Source organism: Haliotis asinina, chromosome 13 (genome assembly GCF_037392515.1).
Source record: "Haliotis asinina isolate JCU_RB_2024 chromosome 13, JCU_Hal_asi_v2, whole genome shotgun sequence".
NCBI classification, from domain to species: domain Eukaryota; kingdom Metazoa; phylum Mollusca; class Gastropoda; order Lepetellida; family Haliotidae; genus Haliotis; species Haliotis asinina.
Genome location: NC_090292.1, coordinates 43,849,270 through 43,870,118, shown reverse-complemented (window position 1 = coordinate 43,870,118; position 20,849 = coordinate 43,849,270). Strand labels below are relative to the sequence as shown.

The following is a 20,849-nucleotide window of genomic DNA, read 5'->3' as shown; positions in this document are numbered from 1 at the left end:
CAGCAAACAGATTAACACATGCGCATTAAAAACACATAGTTTGCACATACACACACGGGAAAACAATCATCTTCAAGTGATTTGGAAGTGGGGGAAGTGTCAACTGAAAATATCTATTTTTGGGGTTGATTTTCAAGGGGAGAGCGCGAACGCAGTCCCCCACACTTATAAATTGCGCACCCGAGTCGTCCACATTTGGGACGATCGCAGGGGTCAACCAAACCGAGGTGCAATGGAAAGGTCTCGCCCCGGGCCCACAGCCTTGCGGATCACTGTAAAGCCTGTGCCAGGTAAGTATGCTTGGGACAGGTTCCAGTTTTCACTTACATCACCCTGGCGTTGCCCTATTCAGGTGTCACATCATCAACGCTTCACATATATTTCATGGCAGGTTAATTGTTCGTACAGTTTATTGTACAGAACAGTCCATTAGTACCTTCACTTTGTGAAAAAATTACTGATAGATAAAAACACACACAGACGGATTTATTTCCATTTAGACTGCATGCACGTGCATCTCTGATCCGGGACGCAGGGGAGACAACTTGACAGTCCAAACACAACAACTGGCTGACAAAGCGATCCCATCTGAAATACATCAAACTCAGACTTGCTTTAAACATATACTTTTGCCACAGCAAACAGATTAACACATTGCGCATTAAAAACACATAGTTTGCACATACACACACGGGAAAACAATCATCTTCAAGTGATTTGGAAGTGGGGGAAGTGTCAACTGAAAATATCTATTTTTGGGGTTGATTTTCAAGGGGAGAGCGCGAACGCAGTCCCCCACACTTATAAATTGCGCACCCGAGTCGTCCACATTTGGGACGATCGCAGGGGTCAACCAAACCGAGGTGCAATGGAAAGGTCTCGCCCCGGGCCCACAGCCTTGCGGATCACTGTAAAGCCTGTGCCAGGTAAGTATGCTTGGGACAGGTTCCAGTTTTCACTTACATCACCCTGGCGTTGCCCTATTCAGGTGTCACATCATCAACGCTTCACATATATTTCATGGCAGGTTAATTGTTCGTACAGTTTATTGTACAGAACAGTCCATTAGTACCTTCACTTTGTGAAAAAATTACTGATAGATAAAAACACACACAGACGGATTTATTTCCATTTAGACTGCATGCACGTGCATCTCTGATCCGGGACGCAGGGGAGACAACTTGACAGTCCAAACACAACAACTGGCTGACAAAGCGATCCCATCTGAAATACATCAAACTCAGACTTGCTTTAAACATATACTTTTGCCACAGCAAACAGATTAACACATGCGCATTAAAAACACATAGTTTGCACATACACACACGGGAAAACAATCATCTTCAAGTGATTTGGAAGTGGGGGAAGTGTCAACTGAAAATATCTATTTTTGGGGTTGATTTTCAAGGGGAGAGCGCGAACGCAGTCCCCCACACTTATAAATTGCGCACCCGAGTCGTCCACATTTGGGACGATCGCAGGGGTCAACCAAACCGAGGTGCAATGGAAAGGTCTCGCCCCGGGCCCACAGCCTTGCGGATCACTGTAAAGCCTGTGCCAGGTAAGTATGCTTGGGACAGGTTCCAGTTTTCACTTACATCACCCTGGCGTTGCCCTATTCAGGTGTCACATCATCAACGCTTCACATATATTTCATGGCAGGTTAATTGTTCGTACAGTTTATTGTACAGAACAGTCCATTAGTACCTTCACTTTGTGAAAAAATTACTGATAGATAAAAACACACACAGACGGATTTATTTCCATTTAGACTGCATGCACGTGCATCTCTGATCCGGGACGCAGGGGAGACAACTTGACAGTCCAAACACAACAACTGGCTGACAAAGCGATCCCATCTGAAATACATCAAACTCAGACTTGCTTTAAACATATACTTTTGCCACAGCAAACAGATTAACACATGCGCATTAAAAACACATAGTTTGCACATACACACACGGGAAAACAATCATCTTCAAGTGATTTGGAAGTGGGGGAAGTGTCAACTGAAAATATCTATTTTTGGGGTTGATTTTCAAGGGGAGAGCGCGAACGCAGTCCCCCACACTTATAAATTGCGCACCCGAGTCGTCCACATTTGGGACGATCGCAGGGGTCAACCAAACCGAGGTGCAATGGAAAGGTCTCGCCCCGGGCCCACAGCCTTGCGGATCACTGTAAAGCCTGTGCCAGGTAAGTATGCTTGGGACAGGTTCCAGTTTTCACTTACATCACCCTGGCGTTGCCCTATTCAGGTGTCACATCATCAACGCTTCACATATATTTCATGGCAGGTTAATTGTTCGTACAGTTTATTGTACAGAACAGTCCATTAGTACCTTCACTTTGTGAAAAAATTACTGATAGATAAAAACACACACAGACGGATTTATTTCCATTTAGACTGCATGCACGTGCATCTCTGATCCGGGACGCAGGGGAGACAACTTGACAGTCCAAACACAACAACTGGCTGACAAAGCGATCCCATCTGAAATACATCAAACTCAGACTTGCTTTAAACATATACTTTTGCCACAGCAAACAGATTAACACATGCGCATTAAAAACACATAGTTTGCACATACACACACGGGAAAACAATCATCTTCAAGTGATTTGGAAGTGGGGGAAGTGTCAACTGAAAATATCTATTTTTGGGGTTGATTTTCAAGGGGAGAGCGCGAACGCAGTCCCCCACACTTATAAATTGCGCACCCGAGTCGTCCACATTTGGGACGATCGCAGGGGTCAACCAAACCGAGGTGCAATGGAAAGGTCTCGCCCCGGGCCCACAGCCTTGCGGATCACTGTAAAGCCTGTGCCAGGTAAGTATGCTTGGGACAGGTTCCAGTTTTCACTTACATCACCCTGGCGTTGCCCTATTCAGGTGTCACATCATCAACGCTTCACATATATTTCATGGCAGGTTAATTGTTCGTACAGTTTATTGTACAGAACAGTCCATTAGTACCTTCACTTTGTGAAAAAATTACTGATAGATAAAAACACACACAGACGGATTTATTTCCATTTAGACTGCATGCACGTGCATCTCTGATCCGGGACGCAGGGGAGACAACTTGACAGTCCAAACACAACAACTGGCTGACAAAGCGATCCCATCTGAAATACATCAAACTCAGACTTGCTTTAAACATATACTTTTGCCACAGCAAACAGATTAACACATGCGCATTAAAAACACATAGTTTGCACATACACACACGGGAAAACAATCATCTTCAAGTGATTTGGAAGTGGGGGAAGTGTCAACTGAAAATATCTATTTTTGGGGTTGATTTTCAAGGGGAGAGCGCGAACGCAGTCCCCCACACTTATAAATTGCGCACCCGAGTCGTCCACATTTGGGACGATCGCAGGGGTCAACCAAACCGAGGTGCAATGGAAAGGTCTCGCCCCGGGCCCACAGCCTTGCGGATCACTGTAAAGCCTGTGCCAGGTAAGTATGCTTGGGACAGGTTCCAGTTTTCACTTACATCACCCTGGCGTTGCCCTATTCAGGTGTCACATCATCAACGCTTCACATATATTTCATGGCAGGTTAATTGTTCGTACAGTTTATTGTACAGAACAGTCCATTAGTACCTTCACTTTGTGAAAAAATTACTGATAGATAAAAACACACACAGACGGATTTATTTCCATTTAGACTGCATGCACGTGCATCTCTGATCCGGGACGCAGGGGAGACAACTTGACAGTCCAAACACAACAACTGGCTGACAAAGCGATCCCATCTGAAATACATCAAACTCAGACTTGCTTTAAACATATACTTTTGCCACAGCAAACAGATTAACACATGCGCATTAAAAACACATAGTTTGCACATACACACACGGGAAAACAATCATCTTCAAGTGATTTGGAAGTGGGGGAAGTGTCAACTGAAAATATCTATTTTTGGGGTTGATTTTCAAGGGGAGAGCGCGAACGCAGTCCCCCACACTTATAAATTGCGCACCCGAGTCGTCCACATTTGGGACGATCGCAGGGGTCAACCAAACCGAGGTGCAATGGAAAGGTCTCGCCCCGGGCCCACAGCCTTGCGGATCACTGTAAAGCCTGTGCCAGGTAAGTATGCTTGGGACAGGTTCCAGTTTTCACTTACATCACCCTGGCGTTGCCCTATTCAGGTGTCACATCATCAACGCTTCACATATATTTCATGGCAGGTTAATTGTTCGTACAGTTTATTGTACAGAACAGTCCATTAGTACCTTCACTTTGTGAAAAAATTACTGATAGATAAAAACACACACAGACGGATTTATTTCCATTTAGACTGCATGCACGTGCATCTCTGATCCGGGACGCAGGGGAGACAACTTGACAGTCCAAACACAACAACTGGCTGACAAAGCGATCCCATCTGAAATACATCAAACTCAGACTTGCTTTAAACATATACTTTTGCCACAGCAAACAGATTAACACATGCGCATTAAAAACACATAGTTTGCACATACACACACGGGAAAACAATCATCTTCAAGTGATTTGGAAGTGGGGGAAGTGTCAACTGAAAATATCTATTTTTGGGGTTGATTTTCAAGGGGAGAGCGCGAACGCAGTCCCCCACACTTATAAATTGCGCACCCGAGTCGTCCACATTTGGGACGATCGCAGGGGTCAACCAAACCGAGGTGCAATGGAAAGGTCTCGCCCCGGGCCCACAGCCTTGCGGATCACTGTAAAGCCTGTGCCAGGTAAGTATGCTTGGGACAGGTTCCAGTTTTCACTTACATCACCCTGGCGTTGCCCTATTCAGGTGTCACATCATCAACGCTTCACATATATTTCATGGCAGGTTAATTGTTCGTACAGTTTATTGTACAGAACAGTCCATTAGTACCTTCACTTTGTGAAAAAATTACTGATAGATAAAAACACACACAGACGGATTTATTTCCATTTAGACTGCATGCACGTGCATCTCTGATCCGGGACGCAGGGGAGACAACTTGACAGTCCAAACACAACAACTGGCTGACAAAGCGATCCCATCTGAAATACATCAAACTCAGACTTGCTTTAAACATATACTTTTGCCACAGCAAACAGATTAACACATGCGCATTAAAAACACATAGTTTGCACATACACACACGGGAAAACAATCATCTTCAAGTGATTTGGAAGTGGGGGAAGTGTCAACTGAAAATATCTATTTTTGGGGTTGATTTTCAAGGGGAGAGCGCGAACGCAGTCCCCCACACTTATAAATTGCGCACCCGAGTCGTCCACATTTGGGACGATCGCAGGGGTCAACCAAACCGAGGTGCAATGGAAAGGTCTCGCCCCGGGCCCACAGCCTTGCGGATCACTGTAAAGCCTGTGCCAGGTAAGTATGCTTGGGACAGGTTCCAGTTTTCACTTACATCACCCTGGCGTTGCCCTATTCAGGTGTCACATCATCAACGCTTCACATATATTTCATGGCAGGTTAATTGTTCGTACAGTTTATTGTACAGAACAGTCCATTAGTACCTTCACTTTGTGAAAAAATTACTGATAGATAAAAACACACACAGACGGATTTATTTCCATTTAGACTGCATGCACGTGCATCTCTGATCCGGGACGCAGGGGAGACAACTTGACAGTCCAAACACAACAACTGGCTGACAAAGCGATCCCATCTGAATTACATCAAACTCAGACTTGCTTTAAACATATACTTTTGCCACAGCAAACAGATTAACACATGCGCATTAAAAACACATAGTTTGCACATACACACACGGGAAAACAATCATCTTCAAGTGATTTGGAAGTGGGGGAAGTGTCAACTGAAAATATCTATTTTTGGGGTTGATTTTCAAGGGGAGAGCGCGAACGCAGTCCCCCACACTTATAAATTGCGCACCCGAGTCGTCCACATTTGGGACGATCGCAGGGGTCAACCAAACCGAGGTGCAATGGAAAGGTCTCGCCCCGGGCCCACAGCCTTGCGGATCACTGTAAAGCCTGTGCCAGGTAAGTATGCTTGGGACAGGTTCCAGTTTTCACTTACATCACCCTGGCGTTGCCCTATTCAGGTGTCACATCATCAACGCTTCACATATATTTCATGGCAGGTTAATTGTTCGTACAGTTTATTGTACAGAACAGTCCATTAGTACCTTCACTTTGTGAAAAAATTACTGATAGATAAAAACACACACAGACGGATTTATTTCCATTTAGACTGCATGCACGTGCATCTCTGATCCGGGACGCAGGGGAGACAACTTGACAGTCCAAACACAACAACTGGCTGACAAAGCGATCCCATCTGAAATACATCAAACTCAGACTTGCTTTAAACATATACTTTTGCCACAGCAAACAGATTAACACATGCGCATTAAAAACACATAGTTTGCACATACACACACGGGAAAACAATCATCTTCAAGTGATTTGGAAGTGGGGGAAGTGTCAACTGAAAATATCTATTTTTGGGGTTGATTTTCAAGGGGAGAGCGCGAACGCAGTCCCCCACACTTATAAATTGCGCACCCGAGTCGTCCACATTTGGGACGATCGCAGGGGTCAACCAAACCGAGGTGCAATGGAAAGGTCTCGCCCCGGGCCCACAGCCTTGCGGATCACTGTAAAGCCTGTGCCAGGTAAGTATGCTTGGGACAGGTTCCAGTTTTCACTTACATCACCCTGGCGTTGCCCTATTCAGGTGTCACATCATCAACGCTTCACATATATTTCATGGCAGGTTAATTGTTCGTACAGTTTATTGTACAGAACAGTCCATTAGTACCTTCACTTTGTGAAAAAATTACTGATAGATAAAAACACACACAGACGGATTTATTTCCATTTAGACTGCATGCACGTGCATCTCTGATCCGGGACGCAGGGGAGACAACTTGACAGTCCAAACACAACAACTGGCTGACAAAGCGATCCCATCTGAAATACATCAAACTCAGACTTGCTTTAAACATATACTTTTGCCACAGCAAACAGATTAACACATGCGCATTAAAAACACATAGTTTGCACATACACACACGGGAAAACAATCATCTTCAAGTGATTTGGAAGTGGGGGAAGTGTCAACTGAAAATATCTATTTTTGGGGTTGATTTTCAAGGGGAGAGCGCGAACGCAGTCCCCCACACTTATAAATTGCGCACCCGAGTCGTCCACATTTGGGACGATCGCAGGGGTCAACCAAACCGAGGTGCAATGGAAAGGTCTCGCCCCGGGCCCACAGCCTTGCGGATCACTGTAAAGCCTGTGCCAGGTAAGTATGCTTGGGACAGGTTCCAGTTTTCACTTACATCACCCTGGCGTTGCCCTATTCAGGTGTCACATCATCAACGCTTCACATATATTTCATGGCAGGTTAATTGTTCGTACAGTTTATTGTACAGAACAGTCCATTAGTACCTTCACTTTGTGAAAAAATTACTGATAGATAAAAACACACACAGACGGATTTATTTCCATTTAGACTGCATGCACGTGCATCTCTGATCCGGGACGCAGGGGAGACAACTTGACAGTCCAAACACAACAACTGGCTGACAAAGCGATCCCATCTGAAATACATCAAACTCAGACTTGCTTTAAACATATACTTTTGCCACAGCAAACAGATTAACACATGCGCATTAAAAACACATAGTTTGCACATACACACACGGGAAAACAATCATCTTCAAGTGATTTGGAAGTGGGGGAAGTGTCAACTGAAAATATCTATTTTTGGGGTTGATTTTCAAGGGGAGAGCGCGAACGCAGTCCCCCACACTTATAAATTGCGCACCCGAGTCGTCCACATTTGGGACGATCGCAGGGGTCAACCAAACCGAGGTGCAATGGAAAGGTCTCGCCCCGGGCCCACAGCCTTGCGGATCACTGTAAAGCCTGTGCCAGGTAAGTATGCTTGGGACAGGTTCCAGTTTTCACTTACATCACCCTGGCGTTGCCCTATTCAGGTGTCACATCATCAACGCTTCACATATATTTCATGGCAGGTTAATTGTTCGTACAGTTTATTGTACAGAACAGTCCATTAGTACCTTCACTTTGTGAAAAAATTACTGATAGATAAAAACACACACAGACGGATTTATTTCCATTTAGACTGCATGCACGTGCATCTCTGATCCGGGACGCAGGGGAGACAACTTGACAGTCCAAACACAACAACTGGCTGACAAAGCGATCCCATCTGAAATACATCAAACTCAGACTTGCTTTAAACATATACTTTTGCCACAGCAAACAGATTAACACATGCGCATTAAAAACACATAGTTTGCACATACACACACGGGAAAACAATCATCTTCAAGTGATTTGGAAGTGGGGGAAGTGTCAACTGAAAATATCTATTTTTGGGGTTGATTTTCAAGGGGAGAGCGCGAACGCAGTCCCCCACACTTATAAATTGCGCACCCGAGTCGTCCACATTTGGGACGATCGCAGGGGTCAACCAAACCGAGGTGCAATGGAAAGGTCTCGCCCCGGGCCCACAGCCTTGCGGATCACTGTAAAGCCTGTGCCAGGTAAGTATGCTTGGGACAGGTTCCAGTTTTCACTTACATCACCCTGGCGTTGCCCTATTCAGGTGTCACATCATCAACGCTTCACATATATTTCATGGCAGGTTAATTGTTCGTACAGTTTATTGTACAGAACAGTCCATTAGTACCTTCACTTTGTGAAAAAATTACTGATAGATAAAAACACACACAGACGGATTTATTTCCATTTAGACTGCATGCACGTGCATCTCTGATCCGGGACGCAGGGGAGACAACTTGACAGTCCAAACACAACAACTGGCTGACAAAGCGATCCCATCTGAAATACATCAAACTCAGACTTGCTTTAAACATATACTTTTGCCACAGCAAACAGATTAACACATGCGCATTAAAAACACATAGTTTGCACATACACACACGGGAAAACAATCATCTTCAAGTGATTTGGAAGTGGGGGAAGTGTCAACTGAAAATATCTATTTTTGGGGTTGATTTTCAAGGGGAGAGCGCGAACGCAGTCCCCCACACTTATAAATTGCGCACCCGAGTCGTCCACATTTGGGACGATCGCAGGGGTCAACCAAACCGAGGTGCAATGGAAAGGTCTCGCCCCGGGCCCACAGCCTTGCGGATCACTGTAAAGCCTGTGCCAGGTAAGTATGCTTGGGACAGGTTCCAGTTTTCACTTACATCACCCTGGCGTTGCCCTATTCAGGTGTCACATCATCAACGCTTCACATATATTTCATGGCAGGTTAATTGTTCGTACAGTTTATTGTACAGAACAGTCCATTAGTACCTTCACTTTGTGAAAAAATTACTGATAGATAAAAACACACACAGACGGATTTATTTCCATTTAGACTGCATGCACGTGCATCTCTGATCCGGGACGCAGGGGAGACAACTTGACAGTCCAAACACAACAACTGGCTGACAAAGCGATCCCATCTGAAATACATCAAACTCAGACTTGCTTTAAACATATACTTTTGCCACAGCAAACAGATTAACACATGCGCATTAAAAACACATAGTTTGCACATACACACACGGGAAAACAATCATCTTCAAGTGATTTGGAAGTGGGGGAAGTGTCAACTGAAAATATCTATTTTTGGGGTTGATTTTCAAGGGGAGAGCGCGAACGCAGTCCCCCACACTTATAAATTGCGCACCCGAGTCGTCCACATTTGGGACGATCGCAGGGGTCAACCAAACCGAGGTGCAATGGAAAGGTCTCGCCCCGGGCCCACAGCCTTGCGGATCACTGTAAAGCCTGTGCCAGGTAAGTATGCTTGGGACAGGTTCCAGTTTTCACTTTCCCATTGTATCCGATTGAACCACATTTTGTGTTTTTGAACACATGTGCGTCGTAGTTTATCAAATATGACAAAGATTATTTGAGACGTCCCCTAAAGGAATGAAAAATAGTTCTGAAGAAATTTAGTCACAACTCGGGGAACGCAAAGCCAACAAGTGTGGGAAAAGGCTTCTAGCGATGTACCAATCACGATAAACAATACTGACACTCAGAAACGATACATTTCGAGGGCTGTAGAAAATGGGCACTTCTTTTTATCACCGACGGCCCAATGATACACGAGTAAATGTGTCAAAAGTTGCTGTTACACTTTCCTGACCATGCAATGAACACGGGTATCTGTAGGAAAGCGCGAGGACGATGACGGCCGGTCATAGGAAAACATGAAGGAAGGCGCCAGGGCGATTTTTGCCGCTCTTTCAAACACGCTTCGGGACGTTACCCTTGCCAAGGGTAAAACAATCTGTTGGAAAGGACGAGGACGGATATGGACGACCCATCGATTCACTTTGGTTGGTCTACTCCCATTTGCTGTGACTTCCAGTTGTGACACAGTGGAGTACGTAAAAGAGAAAACACATCATACTCCCCAATGTGAGAAAATGGATTACGCTTAGCTAACTGGGGTTTATCTCTGTCATTGAACCTCGTGAAGAGAACATACATAACATAAGCTAAAAAAAGCATCAGAGAACATACAAAATATTGACACATATTAAAATATTTTCATGTTTACAAAGATATTGGGAAAGATGTATAATGGCATGAAAAAGAATGTTCATCACAGAGAGATGATGTATACAATTGGTCGATTGTTTTACAAGTTTGGGTGTGGTAACAACGTCCTGTTTCATAGGCTGCCAGTGCTTTGAAGTTCTAAATTTTAGTAACCGGGGCCTGTAATAATAACGTAAAAGAAGCAAATGATATGATACGCTTTACACTTAATAACAATGGAAAGTTAAAATCAACATTTCAAGAATATAAATTGTGAATAACATTATGAAATAAAGTATTCAATATGCGATTACAGCATGACACAATATTGTGAGGTTCACGTAGATTGAGACTGTGGGCTTTATGTATTTGGGGATCCTGAGCTTGACATAGAACGGCGGGGTAGCCTAGTGGTTAAAGCGTTCACTCGTCACTACGAAGACCCGGGTTCGACTCCCCACGTGGGTACAATGTGTGTGGCCCATTTTCTGGTATCCCCCGCCGTGATATCGCAGGAATGTTGCTAAAAGCGACGAAAAACCAAACTCAATCACCCACTCATAAGGGAACTGTGAGATTCATTTAGGAGGCACTGTGAGATTCATTTAGGTGGGACTGTGAGATTCATTTAGGTGGGACTGTGGGTTCCATGTTGCTGGGAGTGTGGGCTTGGTGTAGATGGGAGAGTGAGTTTTAGGTGGGACTATCAGCTTCGTGTAGGTGTTAGTGTGAGTTTCATGTACATGGGTCATTGAGCTTCATGCCCCTATGTGACCCAGCATTGCTATTTTGCAATATGGATCCACCACAAAACCTAGCATAGCATACAGGAATAGTACTGCTACAGGAGTCAGGAGCCAGAAGCCAGAATCGATAACTCGGGAGTGCAGTGGGAATCACTGCACGAATCATGCACGAATCATGCACGAATCATGATCGACATCCCTCTAAATCGTTTCTACATGGTCAGAGTTACAACCACCATTCGCCCTTATTGATGACTGGATTGTCTGGTCCAGACTCGATTATTTACATACCGCCGCCATATGGCTGGAATATTGCTGAGTGGGACGTAAAACTAAACTAAACTAACTCACTCACTCACTCACTCACTCACTCACTCACTCACTCACTCACTCACTCACTCACTCATGCGACGATAAATCCTCTACCGACCTTCTTGTGGGACAAATTGATTCTACTTTCATCTGTGCAGAGCACAACAGACCATTGATTCTAGGGTACACGATGTCTACACGAAATACGATGGCCTGTGACGTTGTGTTAGTGATGGACAAACATCAAGTCGCCGATATTCTTATATCGCTAAAAGTCACATGCAACCAAAAAATCAAACATAATTAAAACACATTTATCACTTATTCATGACATACTCGTATAATATACATTGCTGCTTTTAAAAAAACAAATAAACACAATTATAAGCGTACAATCGCGATTCAAAAGTGCAATATTTTGTACTCGGGCTTACTTCCCCCGAAACGAAGCCCTCGGGAGACCGAACCCAGTCATAGCGGGTGGATATCCACTAGAGTGTAACGACGGCTTCCGATTGGCTGTTTCATTTGCTGATATGCTGAGGGCATTTTAGAAGTATAGCCAGTCACAAAAAAGTAAGATTCTTTATGGATAACAACTTCTTTTTGTGTACTTGATGCGTCGTTTCAGTATGGATTCATATACTGTTGTCAAACAAAATCATATAAACGAAAAGAAGTCGTTATCTATGAAGAATGTATACAGAGATGTTGGGTTTGGAGAATACATGATCTCTGAATTTGCACTCGATCCAATGAAAAATCATGACAGCAGAGATGGGCTGGAATCTGTCATTCGTCGAAGTACAAAGCAGGACTTTAACCTGACAAGAGTTTGCACCAGTTTCCATCAGATCCAGTCATCCGAAAAAAATGAATGTAGTTTGTTTGCAACCCACAGACATAAAAAAACATGTCATGCGTATCACACGTGCCTAATTACATAATGTGTCAGACACGGGACTCAAGCGCATGAGTCATAAATCAACTTATTTTCTTTATGTCGTATAGTCTGATAGGTGTTAAGTTCAAATTGCACGTGGTCAATGATTGAAGCTGTGTATTGCATGTTGTCTTTAGCAGACAGGCAGACAGACATATAGGTGTGTATAAACCAGGCACTGAGCTTTCTCTGTGACAGAGACTGCTTACCACAATCAACAAGTTGTTTTACGTAACGAGTAGATTATTTACTTGTTTGTATACACAACCAAGATTAGACTACTGCTCACGACCTCAGCATGCATACTGTTTCAAGCTAGGCGAACCTATTCATTCCGCATGCGTTATGGACGCAGCGCAGCACAGCTGTTGAAACCAGTTTTTCCCCAGCGATGGGGGGAATTTAGTGAAACGTTTGAACTCCGATTTCACGGGCTTTTTTTTCAACTTTATAGCTTGAATTAGCATTCTTTATGATTTGTTTCGGTAAGTGCTTACAGAAAGGTACCAGAATCGGCAAAGTTGTGTTTTACGTTGCATGTGACCTTTAACACTGAAGTGCTTTGTCTGAAGTTCTTCGGCGTTAATGGTCAGCTTGAGTTGGCCTATATCTCAAGTCGGCATTATTGCAACCATACAGTGTCGAGATCACGTGCGTACAAAAATCTAATAGCAACGTAGCGTTATTCATGGTCCTATCATATCTAAGACTGTTCTACATTTATGGCAACGTCCGACGTGCGGCATAACATAAGGGCTTTCAACATCCATTACACGTGAACATATGCGCCTTATAAATGATCTGTTATTACTTTATTACTCTTAAACAGTTTAATATATTTTTAATATGTTGGCATTATCACGGCAGATAGTGAAGCCAAAGGTTCATTAAACAATAAAGAAATTCGAATAAATGACCATGAGAAGTATATCTAATTAAAACACACGTTTAATAATTACAAATCTATATTTCCAAATGCATCCAGTGATATCCCGTGCTCCCGTGCTCAGCTCTTTTAAGAAAGAATATTATTTATTTAATTGTTGGTTGTGGCATTAAATGAAACCTAATTATAAAACTCCGTTGATACTAATACTATATTTGTTGCGAACTGGAGGCTGTTGGGTTATTCATAATCCAACCGTAGATAGCGGCGAGTGAGCTTTAATGTATCTATTGTAACCGTTTCATTACGTTGTTATTAAAAGCAATTGGCATCTAATAAAACTGGAATAATATTATATTCCATTTGTCTAATTTGATTAACACAGGAAAATATAAGTTGGACGTTTTCAATACTTTTTTTCAGATCACAAGTTCAATATATTCCAGGAAATATGGGGCACATTGACTCTTCAGAACTCCCCCAGCCCCTCCTTCCCGGAGGCGGTATTGCTTATAAGGGAGAGGACCCCGACTCACACCACACATTTGACGAGCATCTGGGAGCATGTTGGGATACATAATTCTGCTGTCCGTGTTGTCCCCTTCTGTGGGAGCGGCAGATGTCTGCTGCGCCCCCGATAAGTGGTTTGCTCAAAGATTCACCGCTGGTCTTGCTTTATCAAAGGTAGAAGGGGTGCCTGTTCCCTTCGCCGATGCCGTAAGTCACACTTTCTCGATGTCTGTACTCTCTTATAATCTCACGTTAATTCCGTACAAGCACTCTCCCCCGTCAAATGCTCTCTCTCTCTTACACACACGAAATGCATTGCATTACTCACTCACAAATTGCTCCTCTTTACCCTCGTATAAAGAACACCCTCTCCTACTTCTTTCACATGAGTGATCTGACTCTGAGTCACTCTTTAAATTAACTCCTCTCTCCCCCCCCCCTCTCTCTTAGATCTTCAAGAGAGTGAGAGAAAGAGCGAGAGAGAGAGAGAGAGAGGGTGAGGGAGAATTGTCATGTTTGAATTTCCAATATGAACATACATATGGCAGGGTGTGGAGACATCCCACAGATGACAGCATGACCCTGTCAGCTTTGCTGACGGGGTTAATCTCTTTGGTCATGTGGACAAGGCGTCCGACTTTGGAACAGAAGACAGTTGTTCGAATCTCAGCGTGGGACTCGGAAATTTTGTGGCCGCTACTTACATATAGTTTAAGTAAAGTTAAAACGAGTTATGGTATCTTTTACTAAATGACATGAAGCCTGAAACCCGGATCAATTAAACCGTTAAAATCTCCCGAAGAAAATTTTCTTCCGTTTGTATTTACACACATAACGCTTATGCTTCTATCATCAATTGACGCAATTAAGTAACGATATCTAAATCATAGCGAATATGTCAAGAGTATGTCCTAATTATCCTGTCGAAACGTTTATTTCTTAATGGTACAATTGAACTTTCTGCTCGTAATGAATTATTTCGATAATTGACTGGTTTACATACGGTGGTGCATGGGGATCTAGAATAGATATTGTCTTTCCCTGTGAATGAAGAAAGTGCTCACCAGTGAAATCTGAAAATACTTGTCAATTGTCTTTGAAGCGTAAGACGCCATGTTGGCATCGAAGTAGCTTGAGAGTTATCTACCTTTCAGAGAAAGGGACACTACTCTTGAAAACTAAATCCATACCACATGTATAAGAAATGCCGAAAAAATCAGTACAGGCACGGGCCAATGCCTAATGGCAGTTACTCTTCCGGACCAGAAATTCTGTGGTTAACATAACAACCATCGATGCATTTGGGTAACAATGGCAACAGCTGACGACCCAGTACGTCTGTCAGTTTTTCTTTTATATTTAAGTAAATAATAAATAATGCAGGGATCCTCAATGACTTATACGCACGCGGATAAGACATGAGTGCTTGTTTCAGGGATCTTCTGTTGAATACTACGACGCGGCCAATGAAAGGCTAGCTATCATCAGCAACTATTCCATTGACAATAAACACGGAGAATCTAAAGTCATAGCCGATCACAAAGAGGTAACGTTAATTTTAGCTTTCTTGTAGTTTCGCACTTAAGTTTTGTGAATGAGTGAGTGGGTGATTTTTCAATAATTTTTGTTTTATATTCTTAGTAGTAATTTCGTTTTTTTCTACTTTGTAAACAATGTTGTAGCTTATAAACGTGGGTGAGTGAGTGAGTTCGTTGAGTTTTACGCTGCACTCAGCAATATTCCAGCTGTGTGGCGGCGGTCTGTGAATAATCAAGTCTGGACCAGACAATCCAGTGATCAAGAACATGAGCATTGATCTCTACAATTGAGAACGATGACATGTCAGCCAAGTCAGTCACCCTGATCACCCGATCCCGTTAGTCGCCTCTTACGGCAAGTTTAATCGCTTTTTATGGCAAGCACGGATTGCTGAAGGCCTATTCTACCCCGGACCTTCACGTGTCATACAAAAAGGATACAAGGGTGTATTATACGATGTTTTAAATGTACCTAACATGTCTGAAATGACTGGAGAACATGTACAAGAAGTACACATTAAAAGAAACCGCATTTGTGGCATATCTACCAGTATATGGACCCAGTCACGTACCTACGAGTGAGAATCTACATGTGCTTTCTGTCAAAAAGAAATATGGATAGGAACGCTGCATCTATTAAATGAAGGACCTTTGGAATGATTGATTAACATTTTAACGATCAACAGATCTAAGCGCGGACGCATGTCGAACATACTTTTGTTTTGTTTATTCAAAAGGAAAACGACGAGACAGAAGCATAAGTAAATACCTGGGGTCAATTTAGGGGCTGATAATCTTATATGAGCGCCCAACACTTCAACTGTTCTAGTAATGTGCATTTTATTTCCCTCCACCCCACCACCCATGGCCCCTCTTTTGAATTAATGTGTCAAGGTGTTGCACACAGCTCACTGAATTAAACCTCTCTCCTCCTGGATTGTCTGGTCCTGACTCGATTATTTACAGATAGCCACCACACAGCTGGATTATTGCTGAGTGCGGCGTAAAACTGAACTCACTCACTCACTCACTCACTCACTCACTCATGTTTGTAAGCTACATAGCTTAAACTCACTCATGAGTCTGACATCCATGTAGAGAATACTCAACCAATTATGAATGTTTCTTACAGTATCCAAAAAGGTTGAAACCTACAATAAACTCATACATGGAAACCAGGCTGAAACCTTCGTTAAAATCATACATGGAAACCAGATGGATCCTGCTTGGAGGAGTTAGCAATGAAGCGCACAGGAAACCAGCTGGAAATGGTGCAAAATTCAGTTTCAGTTTTCATGGAAACCTACAGTAAATTAATAACACGGAAACCAACTGGATTCCACTTGGAAAAGTGGGTAATGGAACGAACTGGAAACCATCCTGAAATGGTGCAGTTTCAGATGCATGGAAACCACAATGAAACTATAGGAAACTCTCTGGATACCAACTGGAAATGTTGGTTTCCGTGACGTTTCTTCTCAGTTTCAGTGTTCCAGAAACCAGCTTCTTTTGTAGTGGTAGAGATGCCGTTATCTAAAATACACATACATAAAAGGCAAACGAATTTCTCTATGACACCATTTCACTGCACTGCTATCAATGTATTACGATTGACTGAATACCTGAGATTTCATGTTTAAGGGTCTGCTGTATACAATCAATCTAAAGAAGAGTGTATGCATCGTCCAGAAGTTAAACCTCAAGTTTGCTAAGTTCTGTGTTACAGGTAAGTATAATATATGCTAATTATCATTATTATTATAATATACTTATAAACAACACATATCAAGGAATAAAGTGCGCAAGGCGCTCGTAATTTTTCCCTCGATAAGTGGCTATCAGTCTCAGCGGCATATCATATCATCAATCTGAACTCTCTGGGGAGTACACATCGCTTCTCGCAGGTTTAACAGCGAGAGCTAGTCCTAACGCTGCCGCTGCCCATCAACTAATGTTCAGTTTTTGTAGTCCGTACTACACTAAATAAATCCAATGCTTGCCATAAAAGGAGGTATTGTTTGTCGTAAGCGACGCCTAAAGGGATCGGGTGGTCAGGGCACTCTGACTGGCTGACATATGACATCGACCCAGATGCGCAGATCGATGTTCATCTGGGTTGATCACTGGGTTGTCTGGTCCAGACTAGTTCATTTACAGACTGCCGCCCGATTGCTGGAATATTGCTGAGTGCGGCGTAAAACTGAACGCACTCACTCACTATTACTGGAATATGGCCGAAAAAGCTGCGAAGCTATACTGGCTCATTGAAAATGTCGATTCCTTCACTGTCAAGGTTGGACGAAGGCATTTATCAATGTCGTCTTGTGGGCCCGGTGGGCGAGCTGGATAAAGCGCCAGGCTAGTGATCCAGCGAGGTTGAGGTGTCCGCATCGAGCCCACCTGTGACCGGGTGTGAAAACCTTGGAGTCAGATTTGTGTGCAGAATCTGTCGGTGTTGTCACAACCCTTAGTGTACAGTACACAATCCTGTACACTTAAAAGAACCCAGGAACCCGTTAGTACAGATGGTGATTACACGAACATGTTCATACACTTAGTTGCGGTTACTGCAACCTGCAGTAACAGAGTACTGTGAATACGTGTCCCAGTCCACACAGCTGTGAATTAGGTACCGCGTTAGGATGAGAAAGCCACAATAAACTGCGCCTACTGGCTGTACGAGTTGTACACTTCCCAGGGAGTTGAGATTGATAATACGATGCGACGCCGAAACGGACATCCAATTATCGAGGGAAACAAACACCAGCTCCTTGAGCAAGCAATCTTTGCATGGATATGTGCGCTATAGCTATATAAATATCCAATAATAAAAATAATAATTGACTAGTACAAGTTTCCACGGAATATTTCACAAAGCGGCCTAACATTTAACGATCTCACTATAACGTAATGATACCAATTACCCGTGTGTGCCGCACGTGTTCTCAGTTTCTCTGTCATGGCAAAGAACAAGAAACTTAAAATGTCATCTGTTTTTCAGATAAATTCAAAAAAGCATTTGACTTTTCTCTTGGATTCGGAAGTAACTCTCTGCAATCAACAATTTACTATGAACGCGACCGTGGCTTTGGTCCCCACCCCGAAAGTGAGATAGACAGCTTCGTTGTTGTATCGAAAGAATGCATCCCCATTCAAACAGACATTTACGGAAGGGATGATTGTAAGTAGTATTTGCACCACTAGTTACTGTGTTCCTTTACTAAAAAATGAAAACTGTTTACTTTCTTTCTCTCCCTTCGTCTGGATCTAAATAATGTTCCCTTACTCACTGGTGACACAAACCTCTGAAGTTCCCAGAGTAGAATAGGCCTTCAGCAATCCATGCTTGCCATAAAAGGCGGCTATGCTTGTCTCTGTTAATCACTGGATTGTCTGATCCAGACTCGATTATGTATATAGCTGGAATATTGCTGAGTGCGGCGTAAAACTAAACTCGCTCACTCACTATTGGTGACCCACAGCCCATCTTCGGGATCGTTATCATACTGTCCGTCGATGACAAGTCCCTTATTCATACTATATTGCCCATCCAACACTTTAAAAGATCATTGCAGTTATTTCAATAAATAATGAAACTCAATGCAAATTGTCTAATTCTTAAGAAAAATAACACCCAAAGCGTAGATGTTCACACGCATGTATGGTTTTCAGCAATTTGATTGTCAAGCAAGTAATCTGCATAGGGTTTGCAGTTGTATTTCAAAAGTTAGTGAAGTAGTTCATTTTCCTTGTATTCATATATACATAAATAACATACAGTAAGTGAGTCTAAATTTTGATGGGTAGCATACACTGACATCAATGCAATATTGTTCTTGTTATGTAAAATGTGAACCTACCCATTAATGTTCAGTATTTCTTTTGAGCAGCCCAACAAAGTATATTTTTGTGTAAGATTCACAAACAGTACTACGTGAATGAGTGGACGATGACAGCTTCATTTGCAGAAAACGCTTATTGTGCAATAAAATGAAACGTAATTTCCAGAAAATGTGCGAAAAGTGGTTTAAAAACACTGTTTGGTACTCTCCATACAAGGAACAGGTTGCAAATCGATGCTTACCTCAAAGAGTGAGACGGGTTGCTGTTAACCCGTTGGCTCGGCAAAATGGTTTTGCCTAGAGGAAGATTTTACACGCGCGCGCACGCACGCACGCACGCACGCACGCACGCACACACATACGTACTATTCGTATTCTTCTATTCGAAGTGCAGTTGTCTTTAACATGCAACAAAACCGACATTTATGTAATAATTCATAATTACTTTGAATTGGTTCGGTTGCTGTTTAACATCGCATGCAGCAATTTTGAATATACCATGTATTTATTTTGTCAGAGGATGTTGGTTAAAAACTAGTTTACTTTGTACCCTTTTTCAGATAACATCCTTCAATCAACTGGTTTTGCAAACCTCGGCGGAGAGTTTGATGAATCGGTCTTTGATCCGCCAGATTTCTGTCCAACTTGTTCACAGGTATTAATTGATTTTTAGTGATGAAAGGCAACATTAATACGGGTTATGTTCCAAATTTCGTTGCTGAGGCAACTATGATCAAAATCTCATCCCGCCGGCTAGGAATGCAACAATCAAAGAGGTTTTTTTTATTCTTTTCAGTCTTCGATAACAAACACCTCCTCTGTTGAAGAGATCCCTTTGCTGTGGAAAAGTCGTGCCAACATGTAACCAGAATTATTTACTATGCCACCACAGAGGCTAATGTTCAGCGTAACCTGAGAGGATTCAAGAACGAACAATAAATTGCTGTAGGAATAGTTCAAACATGACAGCATCTTAAGCATCTTGATGTGTCTGTCTTCAGTAACACACTTTTGATTTTAAATAGCAGATCCTGCACATTATCATTTAAGGAAAATGGAAACCGTTTACAATTACAGCCTAAGCCACTGTTCATTCCTGAGTATAGGTACAGGACAAACGGCTGACCATTCGAGTCTGTGGACACGGTGCTGTGTATATAATGATCCTTCTATTCGCCCCTCGCTGTAGTATGTATTGCATGTCGAAGCCGAAATAAATATTTTGTTTTCTGCATAGAAACCTGGATATTTGAGTTGTTATCCTCCATTATGCTGTTATCCTCCATTATGCTGTTATCCACTCTCAGGTCTAGCTTAGAATGTTGTCTCCCCACAAGGATCCGCAGACATTGTCTTTGGTTCAGTTTCCACTGGCGTCGGCGATGTCGTAACTGTTTCCGGAACATGACGCTAAAACATGACGCTAAAGTAACTGGGACCAGAAGGATCGACGTCTACGCCGTCTTCCTCATCCGCCTCTTCCTCATGGGTCGATAATATAGC

The 20,849-nt window shown here is 42.8% G+C and overlaps 1 protein-coding gene and 16 non-coding genes across 17 annotated transcripts; 1 reads left to right on the top strand and 16 right to left on the bottom strand.

Moving 5' to 3' along the window:
• Window positions 1-134: 134 nt before the first annotated feature.
• On the bottom strand, window positions 135-298 carry LOC137260550 (U1 spliceosomal RNA). The gene has a single exon (XR_010954798.1). It is a non-coding gene; the product is annotated as a U1 spliceosomal RNA (small nuclear RNA).
• Window positions 299-770: 472 nt separating this feature from the next.
• LOC137260549 (U1 spliceosomal RNA) lies at window positions 771-934 on the bottom strand. The gene has a single exon (XR_010954797.1). It is a non-coding gene; the product is annotated as a U1 spliceosomal RNA (small nuclear RNA).
• Window positions 935-1,405: 471 nt separating this feature from the next.
• Window positions 1,406-1,569, bottom strand: LOC137260548 (U1 spliceosomal RNA). The gene has a single exon (XR_010954796.1). It is a non-coding gene; the product is annotated as a U1 spliceosomal RNA (small nuclear RNA).
• A 471-nt stretch (window positions 1,570-2,040) lies between these two features.
• Window positions 2,041-2,204, bottom strand: LOC137260546 (U1 spliceosomal RNA). The gene has a single exon (XR_010954795.1). It is a non-coding gene; the product is annotated as a U1 spliceosomal RNA (small nuclear RNA).
• Window positions 2,205-2,675: 471 nt separating this feature from the next.
• Window positions 2,676-2,839, bottom strand: LOC137260545 (U1 spliceosomal RNA). Its single transcript, XR_010954794.1, has one exon. It is a non-coding gene; the product is annotated as a U1 spliceosomal RNA (small nuclear RNA).
• Window positions 2,840-3,310: 471 nt separating this feature from the next.
• On the bottom strand, window positions 3,311-3,474 carry LOC137260544 (U1 spliceosomal RNA). Its single transcript, XR_010954793.1, has one exon. It is a non-coding gene; the product is annotated as a U1 spliceosomal RNA (small nuclear RNA).
• Window positions 3,475-3,945: 471 nt separating this feature from the next.
• Window positions 3,946-4,109, bottom strand: LOC137260542 (U1 spliceosomal RNA). The gene has a single exon (XR_010954791.1). It is a non-coding gene; the product is annotated as a U1 spliceosomal RNA (small nuclear RNA).
• A 471-nt stretch (window positions 4,110-4,580) lies between these two features.
• On the bottom strand, window positions 4,581-4,744 carry LOC137260540 (U1 spliceosomal RNA). The gene has a single exon (XR_010954790.1). It is a non-coding gene; the product is annotated as a U1 spliceosomal RNA (small nuclear RNA).
• A 471-nt stretch (window positions 4,745-5,215) lies between these two features.
• On the bottom strand, window positions 5,216-5,379 carry LOC137260539 (U1 spliceosomal RNA). The gene has a single exon (XR_010954789.1). It is a non-coding gene; the product is annotated as a U1 spliceosomal RNA (small nuclear RNA).
• A 471-nt stretch (window positions 5,380-5,850) lies between these two features.
• LOC137260538 (U1 spliceosomal RNA) lies at window positions 5,851-6,014 on the bottom strand. The gene has a single exon (XR_010954788.1). It is a non-coding gene; the product is annotated as a U1 spliceosomal RNA (small nuclear RNA).
• A 471-nt stretch (window positions 6,015-6,485) lies between these two features.
• On the bottom strand, window positions 6,486-6,649 carry LOC137260537 (U1 spliceosomal RNA). Its single transcript, XR_010954787.1, has one exon. It is a non-coding gene; the product is annotated as a U1 spliceosomal RNA (small nuclear RNA).
• Window positions 6,650-7,120: 471 nt separating this feature from the next.
• LOC137260536 (U1 spliceosomal RNA) lies at window positions 7,121-7,284 on the bottom strand. The gene has a single exon (XR_010954786.1). It is a non-coding gene; the product is annotated as a U1 spliceosomal RNA (small nuclear RNA).
• Window positions 7,285-7,755: 471 nt separating this feature from the next.
• On the bottom strand, window positions 7,756-7,919 carry LOC137260534 (U1 spliceosomal RNA). The gene has a single exon (XR_010954785.1). It is a non-coding gene; the product is annotated as a U1 spliceosomal RNA (small nuclear RNA).
• A 471-nt stretch (window positions 7,920-8,390) lies between these two features.
• On the bottom strand, window positions 8,391-8,554 carry LOC137260533 (U1 spliceosomal RNA). The gene has a single exon (XR_010954784.1). It is a non-coding gene; the product is annotated as a U1 spliceosomal RNA (small nuclear RNA).
• Window positions 8,555-9,025: 471 nt separating this feature from the next.
• On the bottom strand, window positions 9,026-9,189 carry LOC137260522 (U1 spliceosomal RNA). The gene has a single exon (XR_010954777.1). It is a non-coding gene; the product is annotated as a U1 spliceosomal RNA (small nuclear RNA).
• A 471-nt stretch (window positions 9,190-9,660) lies between these two features.
• On the bottom strand, window positions 9,661-9,824 carry LOC137260510 (U1 spliceosomal RNA). Its single transcript, XR_010954768.1, has one exon. It is a non-coding gene; the product is annotated as a U1 spliceosomal RNA (small nuclear RNA).
• Window positions 9,825-14,013: 4,189 nt separating this feature from the next.
• Window positions 14,014-20,586, top strand: LOC137260185 (ependymin-related protein 2-like). Its single transcript, XM_067797879.1, has 6 exons — window positions 14,014-14,173; window positions 15,402-15,512; window positions 17,146-17,230; window positions 18,506-18,685; window positions 19,907-20,001; window positions 20,143-20,586. Exons 1-6 carry the CDS (start codon window positions 14,021-14,023, stop codon window positions 20,209-20,211), a joined length of 693 nt encoding a protein of 230 aa, XP_067653980.1. The 5' UTR covers window positions 14,014-14,020; the 3' UTR covers window positions 20,212-20,586.
• Window positions 20,587-20,849: the final 263 nt, after the last annotated feature.

Bases quoted from the DNA above. Each gene is read 5' to 3' on its own strand.
- LOC137260185 (XM_067797879.1), top strand. From the start codon at position 14,021: ATGTTGGGATACATAATTCTGCTGTCCGTGTTGTCCCCTTCTGTGGGA. The intron at 15,513-17,145 runs GTAACGTTAATT...TTCATGTTTAAG, and splicing joins TCATAGCCGATCACAAAGAG to GGTCTGCTGTATACAATCAA. The intron at 18,686-19,906 runs GTAAGTAGTATT...ACCCTTTTTCAG, and splicing joins CATTTACGGAAGGGATGATT to ATAACATCCTTCAATCAACT.